At 39.2% G+C, this 21418-nt stretch overlaps 2 protein-coding genes across 3 annotated transcripts in view; one reads left to right on the top strand and one right to left on the bottom strand.

Moving 5' to 3' along the window:
* Positions 1 to 671: 671 nt before the first annotated feature.
* si:busm1-57f23.1 (uncharacterized protein LOC368621 homolog) lies at positions 672 to 10809 on the top strand. Its single transcript, XM_062032234.1, has 5 exons — positions 672 to 770; positions 861 to 1027; positions 8589 to 8740; positions 8824 to 8925; positions 10575 to 10809. Exons 2-5 carry the CDS (start codon positions 940 to 942, stop codon positions 10668 to 10670), a joined length of 438 nt encoding a protein of 145 aa, XP_061888218.1. The 5' UTR covers positions 672 to 770; positions 861 to 939; the 3' UTR covers positions 10671 to 10809.
* Positions 10810 to 15456: 4647 nt separating this feature from the next.
* rassf6 (Ras association domain family member 6) overlaps positions 15457 to 21418 on the bottom strand; it is a 32505-nt gene continuing 26543 nt past the window's right edge. For both annotated transcript variants that reach the window (XM_062032232.1, XM_062032233.1), the window contains exons 8-11: positions 21059 to 21110; positions 20858 to 20976; positions 18643 to 18740; positions 15457 to 15862 (exon numbers count right to left, since the gene is read on the bottom strand). In XM_062032232.1, coding sequence (XP_061888216.1) covers positions 15787 to 15862; positions 18643 to 18740; positions 20858 to 20976; positions 21059 to 21110 — 345 coding nt within the window. In that variant the 3' untranslated portion in view covers positions 15457 to 15786. The remainder of the gene's footprint in view (positions 15863 to 18642; positions 18741 to 20857; positions 20977 to 21058; positions 21111 to 21418) is intronic.

The raw sequence follows: 21418 nt of genomic DNA, 5'->3' as shown, positions 1-21418 counted from the left end.
CACACACAAATGATAATACGGACAGACAGATAATTTTTTTTACACACACACAAATCATAACATGCACAAACAGATATTTTTTTAACACACAGATAAATCATAATACAGACAGACAGATTTTTTTTACACACACAGACAAATCATAATACAAACAGACACATTCTTTACACACAGACAAATCATAATACAGACAGAGACTTTTTTTTTAACACACGGACAAATCATAATACGGACAGACATTTTTTTGGTTTTACACACACACAAATCATAATACGGACAGACAGATATTTTTTTTTACACACACACAAATCATAACATGCACAAACAGATATTTTTTTTTAACACACAGATAAATCATAATACGGACAGACAGATTTTTTTTTACACACAAAGACAAATCATAATACAAACACAAACGGAATACAATCATTGTATTCCATTTATGTTTACATCTAACACAATTTCCCAACTCATATGGAAACGGGGTTTGTAGTTGAAATGTGTTTTGAGAGACATTGCAGAGATTTGGTGGAATGGCCCAAAACAAAGATGAATAACAAAGCCTAAAAGAGCTCAGTGCTCCCATAGAAGAGCACACATCTGCACACAAAAGGCACTAATGAGCATTTAATCCCCGTGTGGCGTCACTAGCAGTCAGGCAGGGGCTGGGTGGGTCATCACTGACTTGTGAAACATAGCAGCTGAAAAGTCACCAGCATACACAAACACCACACTCAGGCTGCAGGACTCCAGAGGGTGAAGTCACACAGGCGAGTTACTACAAACACCAAGTCTTACTTTGTATCTTTCTTACTGCTGTTACTGATATTTACATGTCATTTCTTTCTTTATTTCCTCAGGCTGTCGGTCCTCAGGATATTTCATCAGCACTCTCTTCTCCCGGTTTGCTTCGGTGGTGGCCGACTAAACTAAGCCAAGATGAATCTGCCTTTATCGCTGCTTATTTGTCTGTCGGTGGTCAGGCTGTGTGCGGGAGATGAGCCTGTGGAGGAAGTCATCGTGCCAAGTAAGTCCAACTGCATGGAAACTATCGTATTTTTGTAAAGTTTTATTATTGGACTTAGTTACAGAGATAATGGGAAGAGTCGACTTGGGATATAAAGAGGATTCATTGGCGTATATAACTGGAATATTAACAGTATGTAATAGAAATGTGAAGGACATGATGTCAACAACTGCAGTAAATAATGAATTTGATCACCAATGCTTTTATTTCTTATATTTTGTATTTCATAGTTAATTATTGTCTTGTTTTAATACTCCTTGCAGTGGATAGCAAATACATACTGAGTTGAGTTGTTGAGTTGAGTTTGAGTTTATTTGGAACATGCGTACAACATGATGCATCACAATTTCCAGTTTTTCTATTCAACATGTTTGAAAAGGAGTAGGAAGAAGCAGAGCTTATTTAATCCTTAATAAAAAGTGTTTAACAATATGAATTTGTTGTTTACATAGTTTGAGTTTTTTTGGAATATGCAAGCATACAACATGATACATCACACATGCATGCATACAACACGATACATCACACATGCATGCATACAACATGATGCATCACACATGCATGCATACAACATAATACATCACACATGCACGCATACAACATGATACATCACACATGCATGCATACAACATGATGCATCACACATGCACGCATACAACATGATGCATCACACATGCATGCATACAACATAATACATCACACATGCACGCATACAACATGATACATCACACATGCATACAACATGATACATCACACATGCACGCATACAACATGATGCATCACCCATGCATGCATACAACATGATGCATCACACATGCATGCATGCAACATGATGCATCACACATGCACGCATACAACATGATGCATCACACATGCATGCATACAACATGATGCATCACACATGCATGCATACAACATGATACATCACACATGCACGCATACAACATGATACATCACACATGCATACAACATGATACATCACACATGCATGCATACAACATGATACATCACACATGAATGCATACAACATGATACATCACACATGCACGCATACAACATGATACATCACACATGCAAGCATACAACATGATGCATCACACATGCACGCATACAACATGATACATCACACATGCATGCATACAACATGATACATCACACATGCACGCATACAACATGATACATCACACATGCATGCATACAACATGATGCATCACACACGCAAGCATACAACATGATGCATCACACATGCATGCATACAACATGATGCATCACACATGCATGCATACAACATGATGCATCACACATGCACGCATACAACATGATACATCACACATCACACATGCATGCATACAACATGATACATCACACATGCAAGCATACAACATGATACATCACACATGCACGCATACAACATGATACATCACACATGCATGCATACAACATGATACATCACAACATTTTAGCTGTTTGCAAATTCACTATGTTGTGGAATTTCAGTATTTTTGATTCAATGAATAACGGCTTTGTATGTTCTCTATATCCAACATTATGTATTATTATAACTGATCTTTTTTGGAACACAAATGAAGTGTACTTTAGTAGTTATTTCCCCATATTTCTACACAATAACCCAGATATGTAACATTAGTGAGCAGAAGAGAATATGGAGTGATTTTTGGTCTAGAACATATTGGGTTCATCTAAGTTTGTTTCATATAATAAACATACAAACCGCCATGTAAAAATATTCCGGCATGAATTCTGATATTATGTTGCCATGCCAAAATGTAAAAAAACAACAATATATCACAAATACTGTACACCAGAGCAACCCATGGAAAACATCCAGATCTGCATACAATGAAATTAGAACCAATTTATTGAAGACTAGGCTCATAAATAGCACGGTGTGCTAGTAGTGTCTGTACTGCAGTTCTACCTGATGAACACAGTACTTTGTAGACTAAATCCAGCGTATGCCAGACAGAATGACACCATGGTAACATGCAGTACGCCTCATGATCGTTTGTGACTCAGAGGCCAAAGCCGTCATCGCTGTGCTGTTATTTGCTTTGGCGGAGTTTGGTTTGTTAACCACTCGGAAAGAAAAACTGAGTCATTCGGTACTGAACGTGGTGGCAGGGAAAAAACAACAGAATATTAGGAATGGCTCTATTATACAGTACATGTTCAAGTAAAATAGCTCATTGTTATGTGGACAAGTATGTGTGTAGCACGGCTAGTCAAAAGGCGGAGTTTGGTTCAAAACTTGGGAGACAATTGTGTAGAGAAACTGTTGTGTAGAGAAACTGTTGTGTAGAGAAACTGTTGTACAGAGAAACTGTTGTGTAGAGAAACTGTTGTACAGAGAAAATGTTGTGTAGAGAAACTGTTGTGTAGAGAAACTGTTGTGTAGAGAAACTGTTGTACAGAGAAACTGTTGTGTAGAGAAACTGTTGTGTAGAGAATTTGTTGTACAGAGAAACTGTTGTGTAGAGAAACTGTTGTGTAGAGAAATTGTTGTACAGAGAAACTGTTGTGCAGAGAAACTGTTGTGTAGAGAAACTGTTGTACAGAGAAACTGTTGTGTAGAGAAACTGTTGTGTAGAGAAACTGTTGTACAGAGAAACTGTTGTGTAGAGAAACTGTTGTGTAGAGAATTTGTTGTACAGAGAAACTGTTGTGTAGAGAAACTATTGTACAGAGAAACTGTTGTGTAGAGAAACTGTTGTACAGAGAAACTGTTGTGTAGAGAAACTGTTGTACAGAGAAAATGTTGTGTAGAGAAACTGTTGTGTAGAGAAACTGTTGTGTAGAGAAACTGTTGTACAGAGAAACTGTTGTGTAGAGAAACTGTTGTACAAAGAAACTGTTGTGTAGAGAAACTGTTGTACAGAGAAACTGTTGTGTAGAGAAACTGTTGCACAGAGAAACTGTTGTACAGAGAAACTGTTGTGTAGAGAAACTGTTGTACAGATGTACAGAGAAACTGTTGTGTACAGAATTTGTTGTGTAGAGAAACTGTTGTACAGATAAACTGTTGTGTAGAGAAACTGTTGTGTAGAGAAACTGTTGTACAGAGAAACTGTTGTGTAGAGAAATGTTGTGTAGAGAAACTGTTGTGCAGAGAAACTGTTGTGTAGAGAAACTGTTGTGCAGAGAAACTGTTGTGTAGAGAAACTGTTGTACAGAGAAACTGTTGTGTAGAGAAACTGTTGTGTAGAGAAACTGTTGTACAGAGAAACTGTTGTGTAGAGAAACTGTTGTGTAGAGAAACTGTTGTGTAGAAAAACTGTTGTGTAGAGAAACTGTTGTGTAGAGAAACTGTTATACAGAGAATCTGTTGTACAGAGAAACTGTTGTGTAGAGAAACTGTTGTACAGAGAAACTGTTGTGTAGAGAAACTGTTGTACAGAGAAACTGTTGCGTAGAGAAACTGTTGTGTAGAGAAACTGTTGTACAAAGAAACTGTTGTGTAGAGAAACTGTTGTACAGAGAAACTGTTGTGTAGAGAAACTGTTGTACAGAGAAACTGTTGTGTAGAGAAACTGTTGTACAGAGAAACTGTTGTGTAGAGAAACTGTTGTACAGAGAAACTGTTGTGTAGAGAAACTGTTGTGTAGAGAAACTGTTGTACAGAGAAACTGTTGTGTAGAGAAACTGTTGTACAGAGAAACTTTTGTGTAGAGAAATTGTTGTGTAGAAAAACTGTTGTGTAGAGAAACTGTTGTGTAGAGAAACTGTTGTACAGAGAAACTGTTGTGTAGAGAAACTGTTGTGTAGAGAAACTGTTGTACAGAGAAACTGTTGTGTAGAGAAACTGTTGTACAGAGAAACTGTTGTGTAGAGAAACTGTTGTGTAGAGAATTTGTTGTACAGAGAAACTGTTGTGTAGAGAAACTGTTGTACAGAGAAACTGTTGTGTAGAGAAACTGTTGTACAGAGAAACTGTTGTGTAGAGAAACTGTTGTGTAGAGAAACTTGGACCAGTGTAAACACATGGGTAGATCCTGGTGTTGACATTTTCACCTTGCTAGCAAACAACATAGAACGCCGAGGTCCAAACTTGTGTTTTACATAACTGAGGAGTTCCTCAAAAGTGGTAAAGGAATGGCTAAATCAGGCTAGAATGAAGGTTTTAGAATGGCCTTCCCAAAGTCCTGTGTGGACAATGCTGAAGAAACAAGTCCATGTCAGAAAACCAACACATTTAGCTGAACTGCACCAATTTTGTCAAGAGGAGTGGTCAAAAACTCAAGCAGAAGCTTGTGGATGGTTTGGACCACGACTGTATATTATTGATTTCTCAGGCCCAGGCCCGGCCCTAACCAATCTGGCGCCCTAGGCAAGATTTTAGGTGGCGCCCCCCCCACATCGGCAGTGAAGTGCACAAGAAACCGAATAGCTTTGTCTTTGACCTTTTTTTTAACTTAAAGAAAGCAAATTAACAATCAGAATAGTTAACAAGATAAAAAAAAATAAAAAATGAATATATGAAATACAATATTTTTTACATACATAAACACAAAATAAAACGTGTCAACAAGTTGCATAAAATAAATTAAAAATACAATATAAATAAGGCACTGCACAAAACAAGATATCAAACCAGTATGACTTTAACAACTATATTACAAAAAAAGGGGATCCTACAGAGTTCTCTATTTGTGCTTTTTAATATTGCATTAACTAGAATGACTTACAAATGACTGTACACCAGGGAGTACTGTAATTACCTAACGTTACATTATTATTTTCCATAACAATTTAGCCCCCTCCACAATATTAACCCGACGTTAAAACAGAACTAGCTAATTATTGATTAGCAATTGCCGAATCATGTAACATTAGCTTAATGCTAGAAAGCCAGGTTACTATCACATTCTGTAACAGACAAATAATTTCATATAGGCTAACGTTACCTACCTGCTACCTCTGTCTTTTTCTCGTTTCTCCTCTTCTTTTCTCTTTTTTCTTCCCTGGGCACCTGACAGTTTCGGCCGTTTTGACATCTTGTGTTGATTTTTTGATGTGGTGACGTCCAAAAAGAGTCATGATACGGGAAGGGAGGGGGCGCACCGTGCGGGGGGAGGGGGGTGGGGGGGGCGTAATGTTGTAACAAATAATATTTCTATTAAATAGGCTTTACTTTGCATTTTAATTAACGTGGGATTATTTTATGTATTTAGAAATAATAGTACCAACTTTTTTTTTTTTTTCTTTTTTTTTTTTCTTCCTCCGACATTTGTGGCACTGGCGTGGCGCCCCCTGATGGACGGCGCCCTTAGCATTTGCCTATACGGCCTATGCCACGGGCCGGCCCTGCTCAGGCCATTGAATGAACTGCAACTAGACTGTTCAGTTTTTCCTAGAAGACGTTTCATTCAAATCAGTTCATGTTCATAGACTCAGATTGGTCAGATATAAACTGAATGCTGGTGCCAAAGCCCCAACTATTTATACTCCAACAAGATGTGTCCCTTTTGTGCCAATAATAAAACTGAATGGAACGCCAACGTGGTCGTTTCCAGTCTAATGGCTGATTTTGGGCTGGCAGAAATTGTTTTCCCACACAATACCAAAGTGCTAACGAGGGGGAATTCCATTCTAATGACTACTGCTGGCATTGATTTTGATGGAGTCGTTGCTTCCTGGTTGTATGTAACAGTTGGTTTATTTACATCACAATAGGGCGAAACCATCCTTGCCTGAGCACGCCCTCATCTGGTTGGAGAATAAATAGCTGGAATGTCGACTAGATGTGACCAATCTAAGTCTGTGTGCACAAACTGCTGGGGTGTGAGACAGAACATATTTTTAGCTCGGGGGTTAGCAACCCACGGCTCTTGAGCCGATCGCGGCCCTAGTGACTCACTGGAGCATTTAAAAAAAAAAAGACTGAACATGGAAAAAGATGGGGGGAAATATTTATTTTGTTTTAGTATGTTTTCAGTTTGAGGACAAACATGACACAAACCTTCCCAACTGTTAGAACTACCACTGTTTAATATGTTTGTGTGTACGCTTCACTGATGACAATATTTGGTGAACATCCTTTTGTCCTACTAATTTCGGCGGCTCTTGAACTCACCATAGTGTGGACTGTGACGCAACAGCCTGTTTACATTTGTTGTTTTTTTCATTTTGTCCACCAAAAGTTTTATGCTGTGCGTGAATGCACAAAGGTGCGCTTTGTTCATGTTATTGACTTGTTGGAGTGCTAATCAGGCATATTTGGTCAGTGCATGACTGCAAGCTAATCAATGCTAACATGCTATTTAGGCTAGCTGCATGTACATATTGCATCATTATGCCTCGTTTGTAGCTATATTGGAGCTCATTTAATTTCCTTTACTTTTATCCTCTTTGGATATAATTCAGCCCTTTGAGACACTTGTGATTTAGGGCTATATAAATAAACATTGATTGATTGATTGATTGAATTTAGTTTTGCATGCATCAGGACACATTATCTGTATGTAATATTGGCTGCATTTCTGATAGTTGTTTGTGTGCCATGTTGTTCCAGACCACAGCAAACATTACCTAGCTTGCCAAAGATTGTAATACATCTATTAAAAGAAGACAGCCTGACGTTTCCTTTAACTTGGCCACACACATCTATACCTTTGAGGGATTGAAGGTCCATAATATCATGGCTTACGTGCAGTGATTTCTCCAGATTCTCGGAACCTTTTGATGATATTATGAACTCGTCAGACCACAGAACACTTTTCCACTTTGTATCAGTCCATCTTAGATGAGCTCGGGCCCAGCAAAGCCGGCTGCGTTTCTGGGTGTTGTTGATAAACGGTTTTCGCCTTGCATAGTAGAGTTTTAACTTGCACTTACAGATGTAGCGACCAACTGTAGTTACTGACAGTGGGTTTCTGAAGTGTTCCTGAGCCCATGTGGTGATATCCTTTACACACTGATGTCGCTTTTTGATGCAGTACCGCCTGAGGGATCCAAGGTCCCCAATATCATGGCTTACGTGCAGTGATTTTTCCAGATTCTCTGAACCTTTTGATGATATTACGGAGCGTAGATGGTGAAATCCCTAAATTCCTTGCAATAGCTGGTTGAGAAATGTTATTCTTAAACTGTTAGACAATTTGCTCAGGCATTTGTTGACCAAGTGGTGACCCTCGCCCCGTCCTTGTTTGTGAATGACTGAGCATTTCATGGAAGCTGCTTTTACACCCAATCATGGCACCCACCTGTTCCCAATTAGCCTGTTCACCTGTGGGATGTTCCAAATAAGCGTTTGATTAGTATTTTTTGCCACTTGTGCCAGTTTTTTGAAACATGTTGCAGGCATCAAATTCCAAATGAGCTAACATTTGCAAAAAATAACAAAGTTTACCAGTTTGAATGTTAAGTATCTTGTCTTTGCAGTTTTTATTTACCATTTACACAACGTGACAACTTCACTGGTTTTGGGGTTTAGTACAACTACTTGCATCTCCTCATACCTCCCTGAGAATACGGCGACCTGGAGGAGAATATGCTCAGTAATTGGGGGAACACTTTTATCTCAAGGGTGCAACTTCTCTCCCAGGAAAAGTGCCACTCCTGGGCGGCTGGTTTGAAAGGAGTCCGGAGTCCCAGGAGGTTCAGGCTGCAGCTCAGCACGCCGTGGACACCTTCAACACCCACTCCAAGGCCAAGAGGTTGTTCAAACTGGCATCCGTCGTCTCTGCGCAGACTCAGGTGAGGTGCATGGAAGAAATGTTACACAACATAGATTGTGTGCACTATGCACGTTAAAGTGTGTGCTTCACAAACTTCTATAGGTGACCAACGGGATCAACTATCGGATCAATGCAGTGCTGAGAAAAACCAAGTGTCTTAAGGCTGAAAATAACGACGTGAACAGTTGCACTCTGGAGAAAAAGGTAACTATGATAACTCTGTTTGTGAATTTTCCATCCATCCATCTTCTTCCGCTTATCCGAGGTCGGGTCGTGGGGGCAGCAGCCTAAGCAGGGAAGCCCAGACTTCCCTATCCCCAGCCATTTCGTCCAGCTCTTCCCGGGGGATCCCGAGACGCCAGCTGGGAGACATAGTCTTCCCAACGTGTCCTGGGTCTTCCCCGTGGCCTCCTACTGGTCGGACGTGCCCCAAACACCTCACTAGGGAGGCGTTCGGGTGGCATCCTGACCAGATACCAGAACCACCTCATCTGGCTCCTCTCCATGTGGAAAAGCAGCGGCTTTACTCTGAGTTCCTCCCGGATGACAGAGCTTATCACCCTATCTCTAAGGGAGAGACCCGCCACCCGGCGAAGGAAACTCATTTGGGCCGCTTGTACCCGTGATCTTGTCCTTTCGGTCATAACCCAAAGCTCATGACCATAGGTGAGGATGGAACGTAGATCGACCGGTAAATTGAGAGCTTTGCCTTCCGGCTCAGCTCCTTCTTCACCACAACGGATCGATACAGCGTCCGCATTACTGAAGACGCCGCACCGATCCGCCTGTCGATCTCACCATCCACTCTTCCCTCACTCCTCACTCGTGAACAAGACTCCCAGGTACTTGAACTCCTCCACTTGGGGCAAGATCTCCTCCCCAACCCGGAGATGGCACTGCACCCTTTTCCGGGCGAGAACCATGGACTCAGACTTGGAGGTGCTGATTCCCATCCCAGTCGCTTCGCTGCGAACCGATCCAGTGAGAGCTGAAGATCTTGGCCAGATGAAGCCATCAGGACCACAAAGCCCAACTCCTGAAAAACAACCCCACACCATAATTCCTCCTCCACCAAATTTCACACTGGGCACAATGCAGTCCGAAATGTAGCGTTCTCCTGGCAACCTCCAAAGCCAGACTGGTCCATCAGATTGCCAGATGAAAAAGTGTGATGCATCAGTCCAGAGAAGGCGTCTCCACTGCTCTAGAGTCCAGTGGTGATGTCCTTTACACCACTGCATCCCACGCTTTGCATTGGACTTGGTGATGTATGGCTTAGATGCAGCTGCTCAGCCATGGAAACCCATTCCATGAAGCTCTCTGCGTACTGTACGTGGGCTAATTGGAAGGTCACATGAAGTTTGGAGCTCTGTAGCAAGTGACTGTGCAGAAAGTCTTTGCACTATGCTGACCTCTCTGTCAGTTTACGTGGCCTACCACTTGGTGGCTGAGTTGCTGTTGTTCCCAAACTCTTCACTTTTCTTATAATAAAGTTGATTTTGGAATATTTAGGAGTGAGGAAATGTCTTGCCTGGATTTGTTGCACAGGTGGCATCCTATGACAGTTCCATGCTGGAAATCACTGAGAGCGGCCCATTCTTTCACACATGTTTGTAGAAACAGTCTCCATGCCTAAGTGCTTGATTTGATACGCCGGGCCAAGTGATTAGGACTTCTGATTCTCATCATTTGGATGGGTGGCCAAATACTTTTGGCAATATAGTGTAGCTTGTCGCCTTCAGGATCCCACGCTCGACATGTGTAACAACGCTCAGTCTTGATTCCCAAGGTCAGAAAGGTGTTCATTTAACCAAAGTTTTCCTTTGCACTGATTTGATTTCCTCTCTTCGCAGCATCTCAAGTGCCACTTTGAGGTGATGTTCAACCCCCGCAACAACAAACATGAGCTGCAGGAGCACAAGTGCAAGAAGACTGTGCCCAAAGTTTAGTTGTGCTTATTTTTTCTTTAGGAACACTTTCTTTCATTTTGATACAATATTGAAGTGATTTAAAATGTTGCACAAACACAAAAAATATGCTTGGAATACTGGGATGCCACTTTATATTAAATGTAAGTTATTACACCAATGTTGTTTGTTGTAATCCTTTTTGTCACGGCGGGCTTTTTGCAGCTTACTGCGAGGTTTGTTCTCCCGGGATGCAAACGGACTATTCTGGACAAGGCTTGCAGGTAGGAACATATTTATTAATCTTCTCAAAACTCAAAGTACTACAAAAAAAACGGAAAACAAGGCAAAGGCACAACGTGCTGACCGCACTTGGAGCCAGGCCTGGCCCTAACTAATCTGGCGCCCTAGGCAACATTTTAGGTGGCGCCCCCCCACATCGGCAGTGAAGTGTATATACTCACAAGAAACCGAATAGCTTTGTCTTTGACCTTTTTTTTTACTTAAAGAAAGCAAATTAACAATCAGCAGTATAATATATTATATGAGAATGTTATGTTATGATTATCTTTAACCTAATATATAAAGGGGTGGAAAAGTGACTATTACCTGCAGGGCAAACATTAGCTAACCAGAAGGCAATAACAATGTAAACAAAAAACACCTGCTTAAAAGATCTAATACAAATGTCCCTGAGGAATGTAAGGTGGGAGTACTGTAATTACCTAACGTTACATTATTATTTTCCATAACAATTTAGCCCCCTCCACAATATTAACCCGACGTTAAAACAGAACTAGCTAATTATTGATTAACAATTGCGGAATCATGTAACATTAGCTTAATGCTAAAAAGCCAGGTTACTATCACATTCTGTAACAGACAATTTAATGTAGGCTAGTGCTACCTACCTACTACCTCTGTCTTTTTCTCGTTTCTCCTCTTCTTTTCTCTTTTTTCTTCCCTGGGCACCTGACAGTTTTGGCCGTTTTGACATCTTGTGTTGATTTTTTGACGTGGCGACGTCCAAAAAGAGTCATGATACGGGAAGGGAGGGGGCGCAGTGTTTGGGAGGGGGAGAAGGGGGGGGGGGGGTAATGTTGTAACAAATAATATTTCTATTAAATAGGCTTCACTTTGCATTTTAATTAACGTGGGATTATTTTTTGTATTTAGAAACAATAGTACCAACTTTTTATTTTTTATTCTTTTTTTTCTCCAACATTTGTGGCACTGGCGTGGCGCCCCCTGATGGACGGCGCCCTTAGCATTTGCCTATACGGCCTATGCCACGGGCCGGCCCTGCTTGGAGCTAAACTAACACTTAGCATAAACTATGGCAAGGAAAACTCACTAACTGTGGCATGAACAAACAAAAACTTACGTATACAAGGCATGAAGCGAACACTTAACATAAACTTGGAGTCAGACATGAACCGAACAATGACGCCAGGCCGACTGACCGGCAAAGGCAGGCTTAAATAGTGTCTCTTGATTAGAGCCCGGTGAGCAACCATGGCAACCAAAACAAACAAGAGTGCACAAAAAACAGGAACTATGGAGTTAAGCTAACAGAACATAACGAAAACATGATTTGGACAACGGATCATGAAACTTTTATTTCTCAGTAAGTGCAAAAACATGTACAAAATCATACAGCACAAAATATTTTTTAACAACCTACAGACCCTGAAAACACTAATTACTTTTTGGGTAAAAAGTAACTATAATATTTAGAAGCTTAGCCACCATTTTTGTGCAATTTGTTGAGCAGCTCGGTTTGAAAAGAGGCAATTATAAACGTAATAGAATGCTATAGGATATCTAAAGGATATCACCACATGGGCTCAGGAACACTTCAGAAAACCATTGTCAGTAACTACAGTTGGTCGCTACATCTGTAAGTGCAAGTTAAAGCTCTACTATGCAAAGCGAAAGCCATTTATCAACAACACCCAGAAACGCCGCCGGCTTCTCTGGGCCCGAGATCATCTAAGATGGATTGATACAAAGTGGAAAAGTGTTCTGTGGTCTGACGAGTCCACATTTCAAATTGTTTTTGGAAATATTTATCGACATCGTGTCATCCGGACCAAAGGGGAAGCGAACCATCCAGACTGTTATCGACGCAAAGTGTAAAAGCCAGCATGTGTGATGGTATGGGGGTGTATTAGTGGCCAAGACATGGGTAACTTACACATCTGTGAAGGCGCCATTAATGCTGAAAGGTACATGCAGGTTTTGGAGCAACATATGCTGCCATCTAAGCGCTGTCTTTTTCATGGACGCCCCTGCTTATTTAAGCAAGACAATGCCAAGCCACGTGTTACATCAACGTGGCTTCATAGTAATAGAGTGCGGGTACTAGACTGGCCTGCCTGTAGTCCAGACCTGTCTCCCATTGAAAATGTGTGAAGCCTAAAATAGCAGAAGGGAGACCCCCGGACTGTTGAACAACTTAAGCTGTACATCAAGCAAGAATGGGAAATAATTTCACTTTCAAAGCTTCAAAAATTAGTTTCCTCAGTTCCCAATCATTTACTGAGTGTTGTTAAAAGAAAAGGCCATGTAACACAGTGGTGAACATGCCCTTTCCCAACTACTTTGGCACGTGTTGCTGGCATCAAATTCTAAGTTAATTATTATTTGCAAAAAAAATATAAAGTTTATGAGTTTGAACATGAAATATGTTGTCTTTGTAGTGCATTCAACTGAATATGGCTTGAAAAGGATTTGCAAATCATTGTATTCCGTTTATATTTACATCTAACACAATTTCCCAACCCATATGGAAACGGGGTTTGTAATTAGGAAGTAGCTTGCTTTACAAATGGAAAGCAATATTGGTAAAGATTTAGACATGTTACTTGAGGCTGTCTTGCTGGCCTTTCTCTAGAGCACAGGTGTCAAACTCAAGGCCCGGGGGCCGGATCTGGTTCGCCACATCATTTTATTTGGCCCCGGAAATAATATGCGTCATTAAAGTGCTTCATACACTACCGTTCAAAAGTTTGGGGTCACCCAAACAATTTAGTGGAATAGCCTTCATTTCTAAGAACAAGAATAGACTGTCGAGTTTCAGATGAAAGTTCTCTTTTTCTGGCCATTTTGAGCGTTTAATCGACCCCACAAATGTGATGCTCCAGAAACTCAATCTGCTCTAAGGAAGGTCAGTTTTGTAACGAGCTAAAGTGTTTTCAGATGTGTGAACATGATTGCACAAGGGTTTTCTAATCATCAATTAGCCTTCTGAGCCAATGAGCAAACACATTGTACCATTAGAACACTGGAGTGATAGTTGCTGGAAATGGGCCTCTATACACCTATGTAGATATTGCACCAAAAAGCAGACATTTGCAGCTAGAATAGTCATTTAGCACATTAGCAATGTATAGAGCAGGGGTCACCAACCTTTTTGAAAGCAAGAGCTACTCCTTGGGTACTAATTATAGCGAAGGGCTACCAGTTTGATACACACTTCAATAAATTGCCAGAAATAGCCAATTTGCTCAATTTACCTTTAACTCTATGTTATTATTAATAATTAATGATATTTACACTTAAATTGAACGGTTTAAAAGAGGAGAAAACATGAAAAAAATGACAATAAAATTTTGAAACATAGTTTATCTTCAATTTCGACTCTTTAAAATTCAAAATTCAACCGAAAAAAAGAAGAGAAAAACTTAAAAAAATAATTTATGTAACATCATTAGTAATTTTTCCTGATTAAGATTAATTTTAGAATTTGGATGACATGTTTTAAATAGGTTAAAATCCAATCTACACTTTGTTAGAATATATAACAAATTGGACCAAGCTATATTTCTAACAAAGACAAATCATTATTTCTTCTAGATTTTCCAGAACAACATTTTTAAAAGAAATTCAAAAGACTTTGAAATAAGATTTAAATTTGATTCTACAGATTTTCTAGATTTGCCAGAATAATTTTTTTGAATTTTAATCATAATAAGTTTGAAGAAATATTTCACAAATATTCTTCGTCGAAAAAACAGAAGCTAAAATGAAGAATTAAATTAAAATGTATTTATTATTCTTTACAATAAAAAAACAATTTTTTACTTGAACATTAACTTAAATTGTCAGGAAAGAAGAGGAAGGAATTTAAAAGGTAAAAAGGTATATGTGTTTAAAAATCCTAAAATCATTTTTAAGGTTGTATTTTTTCTCTAAAATTGTCTTTCTGAAAGTTATAAGAAGCAAAGTAAAAAAATTAATGAATTTATTTAAACAAGTGAAGACCAAGTCTTTAAAATATTTTCTTGGATTTTCAAATTCTATTTGAGTTTTGTCTCTCTTAGAATTAAAAATGTCGGGCAAAGTGAGACCAGCTTGCTAGTAAATAAATACAATTTAAAAAATAGAGGCAGCTCACTTGTAAGTGCTGCTATTTGAGCTATTTTTAGAACAGGCCGGCGGGCTACTCATCTGGTCCTTACGGGCTACCTGGTGCCCGCGGGCACCGCGTTGGTGACCCCTGCTATAGAGTGTATTTCTTTAAAGTTAAGACTAGTTTAAAGTTATCTTCATTGAAAAGTACAGTGCTTTTCCTTCAAAAATAAGGACATTTCAATGTGACCCCAAACTTTTGAACAGTAGTGTATTTTCTCACTAAACATTTTTCTGTAAAAATGCAGTTGTATTTTTACAGTAAATAAACACTGTACATTTTATAGTAAAATTCTATCAACTGAGCTGGCAGTTTTGTACCGTAAAAACGGTTGTACTGGTTTTTTTCCCATTTACAGTAACATGCTGAAAAAAACACTGTAAATTTTACGGTCACATTTTTGCGACTGACCTGTTAAGTTTATTACTGTGAAATATACAAACATTTTTTACATTGTACATGAAAAACAAATCATCAAACGCATAGGCAATTGTTTAATACAATATTTCACTGTTAGAAGTGGCCCATAACTGCGATGTGGCCCTCAATTAAAACCAGTTTGACTGACCTGGTTGCCAGCAGACACAAGTTGCTAGTGCTTTCTTTACATGACATTGCTATTGTTACAGTTTAATTACCATCACATTCCAATTGGAAGCAGTTTTTCTTTGCCTGTTCCTGTTTGGGTAAAAAATTCCAGAAGCCACAATTTGGCCAGGTTTATTCTCCAGGAAGTGCATCCTTTCAGACACTGGTCTCAATATGAGGTGAAATCTTGCAGCTCAACGTCCGGGACAGTAGTCTGTGATGTTTGTGGTATCTGTGAGAGACACACACACATATTAACACAACACACAACATACTACACTTTATATTAACACAACACACGCATGATTGGGTGTTAGGATGTTATTCTAATGTTGTTTCTAAATCCATCTCCTGATACTTCAACTTTTACGTTGCAACTCTACAAGCCATCAAGAATATAATCCTTACCACACGCTTCAAATATCGCGGCTTCACTAAATTGTGGGTTTTTTAAATTTATTTTAAAGTACATTCTACATGTTTTTGGCCTACATTCATGTATTACAGTGCAGTATTTGTGTTATTTGTGCAGCTTGAGTAGCGCTTTTTAGCTGCAGCCGGCCCACCGTGGCTCCCACTCCCCCCCCCCCCCCCCCCCTCTGTTGCAAGTTTTGTGATTATATGTAACATAAGCAAACAGCATCCTCAGGGACTCATCCCACCAAGGTCACCACTGGCTTGAACTCTTGCCCTCGGGGAGGCGCTATAAGACCATCAAAGCAAGGACAAATAGACTGAAAAACGGTTTCTATCCGAGAGCTGTTATTGCCCTAAACTCCGCACTTACCTGAACACTCACCACTTTATTACTTGCTTACCTCTAAAAGAGTTCTGCTGTGCAATATGTTTTTAACATTTTATTATGTTTTTAAATTTTTATATGTTTTATTATTGTTGTTGTCTTAAGACTATTTTATGCAGGTTTGTTTTAAAAGCACTGAGTCCAATTTCGTTATTTCCATACAATGACAATAAAGGTACTCTGATCTGATTCTGATTCTGAACATGTAGAGATGTCCAATAATGGCTTTTTTGCCGATATCCGATATTCCGATATTGTCCAACTCTTAATTACCGATTCCGATATCAACCGATACCGATATATACAGTGGTGGAATTAACATTATTATGCCTAATTTTGTTGTGATGCCCCGCTGGATGCATTAAACAATGTAACTTTACCATGAATTGATTAACGTGGACCCCGACTTAAACAAGTTGAACAACGTATTGGGGTGTTACCATTTAGTGGTCAATTGTACGGAATATGTACTGTACTGTGCAATCTACTAATACAAGTTTCAATCCATCAATCAAAAACAAGGTCTTCCAAAATAAGAGGTGGAGTTGGGGGTATCGGGTTTGGTGGTAGCAGGGGTGTATATTGTAGCGTCCCAGAAGAGTTAGTGCTGCAAGGGATTCTGGGTATTTGTTCTGTTGTGTTTATGTTGTGTTACGGTGCGGATGTTCTCCCGTATTGTGATTATTTTTTTGTAAATGTAAAAGACTTCCTTGTGCTTTACATAACATGTAATGGTGGTGCTTTGGTCAAAATGTTGCATAGATGATGTTTTTTACAGACCGTCTTCATTTCTTCAGGAAGCACAGTTTTGTGGGTAGTCTTATTTATGTAGCTCCACTTTGACAACGTCTGCTCCCTGTTATTTTTGTTGTATCGGTAGCTTTTAGCACTTCTATAGCAAATTTTCTGACAGATAGAGCTAAGAAAATGTGTTATTTCATGATATACACTGTACATATATTATGTATATATTCGTATATACTCATATATATGTTATATCGCTATATTTGGTCTATTTATACCTGCATTGTCCTTTCCATCCTTACACTTTCCATCATTGTAACTGAGCTACTGTGTGGAACAATTTCCCCTTGTGGATCATTAAAGTTTGTCTAAGTCTAAGTCTATATTGCAAATCAAAACGCCAGATAATATGTCTCCTAGTAGGTGCCCTTTTGGGGTCATTGTAAACACACCATAGGAATACCTGTGTGTTGAAGCACAGTACGTCTGACTATGGTAGCCGTAATGCACTGACAAAGTCGTACGAAAACATTTTGACAGATTTTTTGGCGCCGTGTGTAATGTTTTAAAAATTGTTTTAATTATATTTATATAGCGCTTTTCTCTAGTGACTCAAAGTGCTTTTACATAGTGAAACCCAATATTTAAGTTAGTCGTACGAAAACATTTTGACGGATTTTTTAGCGCCGTGTGTAATGTTTTAAAAATTGTTTTAATTATATTTATATAGCGCTTTTCTCTAGTGACTCAAAGTGCTTTTACATAGTGAAACCCAATATTTAAGTTACATTTAAAGCAGTGTGGGTGGCACTGGGAGCAGGTGGGTAAAGTGTCTTGCCCAAAGGACACAACGGCAGTGACTAGGATGGCGGAAGCGGGGATTGAACCTGGAACCCTCAAGTTGCTGGCACGGCCGCTCTACCAACCGAGCTATACCGCCCCAAATGTTCTATATTCTCAACGAAATATCAAAGTTGCGGGCTTGCTTTCTAACGTCGTTTATCGAACAGGCGTCAACTTGCAGTGCACACGTATTTCTTACGTGTGAATGCCATCTACTGGTCACACTGATCATTACACCATGTACCAAATAAAAATTGCATCGATGTCGCTAATCACAACCAGAATAAATACATACATTCGGCGCACAAGGTTATAAGGCGCACCGTCAATTTTTGAGAAAATAAAAGGGCTTTAAGTGCGTCTTATAGTACGAAAAATATGGACATTTTGGCGATGTTGTGAAGATATTTACCAACAGAACTTTTGTTTCCGGGAAAGAGTGAACAATGCCAACAACAAAAATTGACGAATCCATCTATCTATCTAACTTTTGGCAGAACAACTTTTTGATGGACTTCATCTTCAACCAGACTCGGAGTGGCTTCATTACTAACAAGACTGCAATCAGCTTTCATCAGTATAAGCAATTTTAAGTGGAGATGAAGCAAACATCGGATACTCACTTGCTAATAACCATTTGGATCTCTTTGTTCTCCTCTTCTCGAAGATTTAGTAAAACCTGCTCCAGAATGGGAAGCTCCAAGTTAAGATACTGGGCCACCTGATGAACGACACCAATGAAATGGAAATCAAATCAACTATTATTCCCAGAGAAACGCACAAAAGTGTGAATGATAATCAAAGTAGTTTGTATGCAATAGGATCTGAGTTGCTTATAGTCGGGATGTACATAAATTAGAGAAGAACTGTATAAAATGTATGAAATAGAGTGAGCTAACCAGCAGAGGCGCTGTTGATTCAACTGAATCTAATCTTTGTGGTCCAAAGACAAACAACATGAGTGCAAAGGTTATTTTATTCCAGCAATTAGATTTGATCAGGGCCGGCCCGTGGCATAGGCCGTATAGGCAAATGCTAAGGGCGCCGTCCATCAGTGGGCGCCACGCCAGTGCCACAAATGTTGGAGGGAAAAAAAAAAAAAAAAAAAAAAAGTTGGTACTATTATTTCTAAATACATAAAATAATCCCACGTTAATTAAAATGCAAAGTAAAGCCTATTTAATAGAAATATTATTTGTTACAACATTACGGCCCCCGTCCCCCCGGCACGGTGCGCCCCCTCCTTTCCCGTATCATGACTCTTTTTGGACGTCACCACATAATTAAAAAATCAACACAAGATGTCAAAACGGCCAAAACTGTCAGGTGCCCAGGGAAGAAAAAAGAGAAAAGAAGAGGAGAAACGAGAAAAAGACAGAGGTAGCAGGTAGGTAACGTTAGCCTACATGAAATTATTTGTCTGTTACAGAATGTGATAGTAACCTGGCTTTTTAGCATTAAGCTAATGTTACATGATTCGGCAATTGCTAATAAATAAATAGCTAGTTCTGTTTTAACGTCGGGTTAATATTGTGGAGGGGGCTAAATTGTTATGGAAAATAATAATGTAACGTTAGGTAATTACAGTACTCCCTGGTGTACAGTCATTTGTAAGTCATTCTAGTTAAGGCAATATTAAAAAGCACAAATAGAGAACTCTGTAGGATCCCCTTTTTTTGTAATATAGTTGTTAAAGTCATACTGGTTTGATATCTTGTTTTGTGCAGTGCCTTATTTATATTGTATTTTTAATTTATTTCATGCAACTTGTTGAAACGTTTTATTTTGTGTTTATGTATGTAAAAATATTGTATTTCATATATTCATTTTTTATTTTTTGTATTCATTTATTTATCCATATTTTTTTTAATCTTGTTAACTATTCTGATTGTTAATTTGCTTTCTTTAAGTAAAAAAAAAAAGGTCAAAGACAAAGCTATTCGGTTTCTTGTGAGTATATACACTTCACTGCCGATGTGGTGGTGGTGGGGGGGGGGGGGGGGTGGGGTCACCTAAAATCTTGCCTAGGGCGCCAGATTGGTTAGGGCCGGGCCTGGATTTAACAAGGTGAAACTAATATAAGACACATAACCTGCAACTCAGGATAATTAAAGCCTTATTTTGATATAATTTTGATAACTGTGGCTGACAAATTGGCAATCAGAAGATTTGGGTTTTTAAAAAACTGTAACCTATCATCATGAAAATTATAACAAATAAAGGCTTGACAAATCACAACATTCTTCCAGAAGGTCTTATCTTGGTCCATGTGATGTCAGATGAAACAAAAATGGAGCTGTTTGGCCACAATTCACTAGCAATATGTTTGGAGGAGAAAAGGTGAGGCCTTTAATCCCAGGAACACCACACCTACCATCAAGCATGGTGGTGGTACTATTATGCTCTGGGCCTGTTTTGCTGCCAATGGAACTGCTGCTTTACAGAGAGTAAATGGGACAATGAAAAAGGAGGATTAGCTCCAAATTCTTCAGGACAAGCTAAAATCTTCAGCCCGGAGGTTGGATCTTGGGCACAGTTGGGTGTTCCAACAGGACAATGACCCCAAACACACGTCAACAGTAGTAAAGGAATGGCTAAATCAGGCTAGAATGAAGGTTTTAGAATGGCCTTCCCAAGTCCTGACTTAAACGTGTGGACAATGCTGAAGAAACAAGTCCATGTCAGAAAACCAACAAATTTAGCTGAACTGCACCAATTTTGTCAAGAGGAGTGGTCAAAAATTCAAGCAGAAGCTTGCCAGAAGCTTGTGGATGGCTATACTGTATATATTTTTTAAATATACATATATATATATATATATGTGACTGATACACTCACGTCGTTGCTGACTTCCTCTTCATCCATGTCCATCAAGAAGATCTTCATGATGTCATCAGAGGGCCCCATCAGTATACGCTCCCACAGCGGCTGGTCTTGATTGTTCATCTTTCTCTTTTCTACACAAAAACAAGACGTCAACATCCACTTGCAGGAGTCACCGAAGTACTCACTGATTGGATTATAATACACAAACCTTACCACCACTCTGGTGAACGCAATACAGTGCAAACTCTTGAGGGTCATTCTCTATCTGTGAGGTAAAACAAAAGTTACATGTAGGCATAAAATGCAGAAACAAGTACAATACATACCAGGAAAAAAAAATTGCTAAATATCAACAGAAATTGACCTTGATCAAAAAGGTTCATTATGTCTTCTTATTCATATTTTCTTGTAATCAGACCATATTTTCAGACCACCTCAACAGTATTGACAAGACTGGAAACATCAAATTTACACATGAGGAAATGAACGGGACCATAACTTTTTTGGGACATGAAAATCCACCGCAAAGATGACGGCAGTCCAAACATTACTGTTCATCGAAAACCGACACAC

Source organism: Entelurus aequoreus, linkage group LG21, assembly GCF_033978785.1.
Source record: "Entelurus aequoreus isolate RoL-2023_Sb linkage group LG21, RoL_Eaeq_v1.1, whole genome shotgun sequence".
NCBI classification, from domain to species: Eukaryota; Metazoa; Chordata; class Actinopteri; order Syngnathiformes; family Syngnathidae; genus Entelurus; species Entelurus aequoreus.
Note: the sequence above shows the minus strand (reverse complement) of the source record. Positions and strands in the feature narration are given on the sequence as shown.

Bases quoted from the DNA above. Each gene is read 5' to 3' on its own strand.
- si:busm1-57f23.1 (XM_062032234.1), top strand. From the start codon at position 940: ATGAATCTGCCTTTATCGCTGCTTATTTGTCTGTCGGTGGTCAGGCTG. The intron at 8,741-8,823 runs GTGAGGTGCATG...AAACTTCTATAG, and splicing joins TCGTCTCTGCGCAGACTCAG to GTGACCAACGGGATCAACTA. The intron at 8,926-10,574 runs GTAACTATGATA...CTCTCTTCGCAG, and splicing joins GTTGCACTCTGGAGAAAAAG to CATCTCAAGTGCCACTTTGA.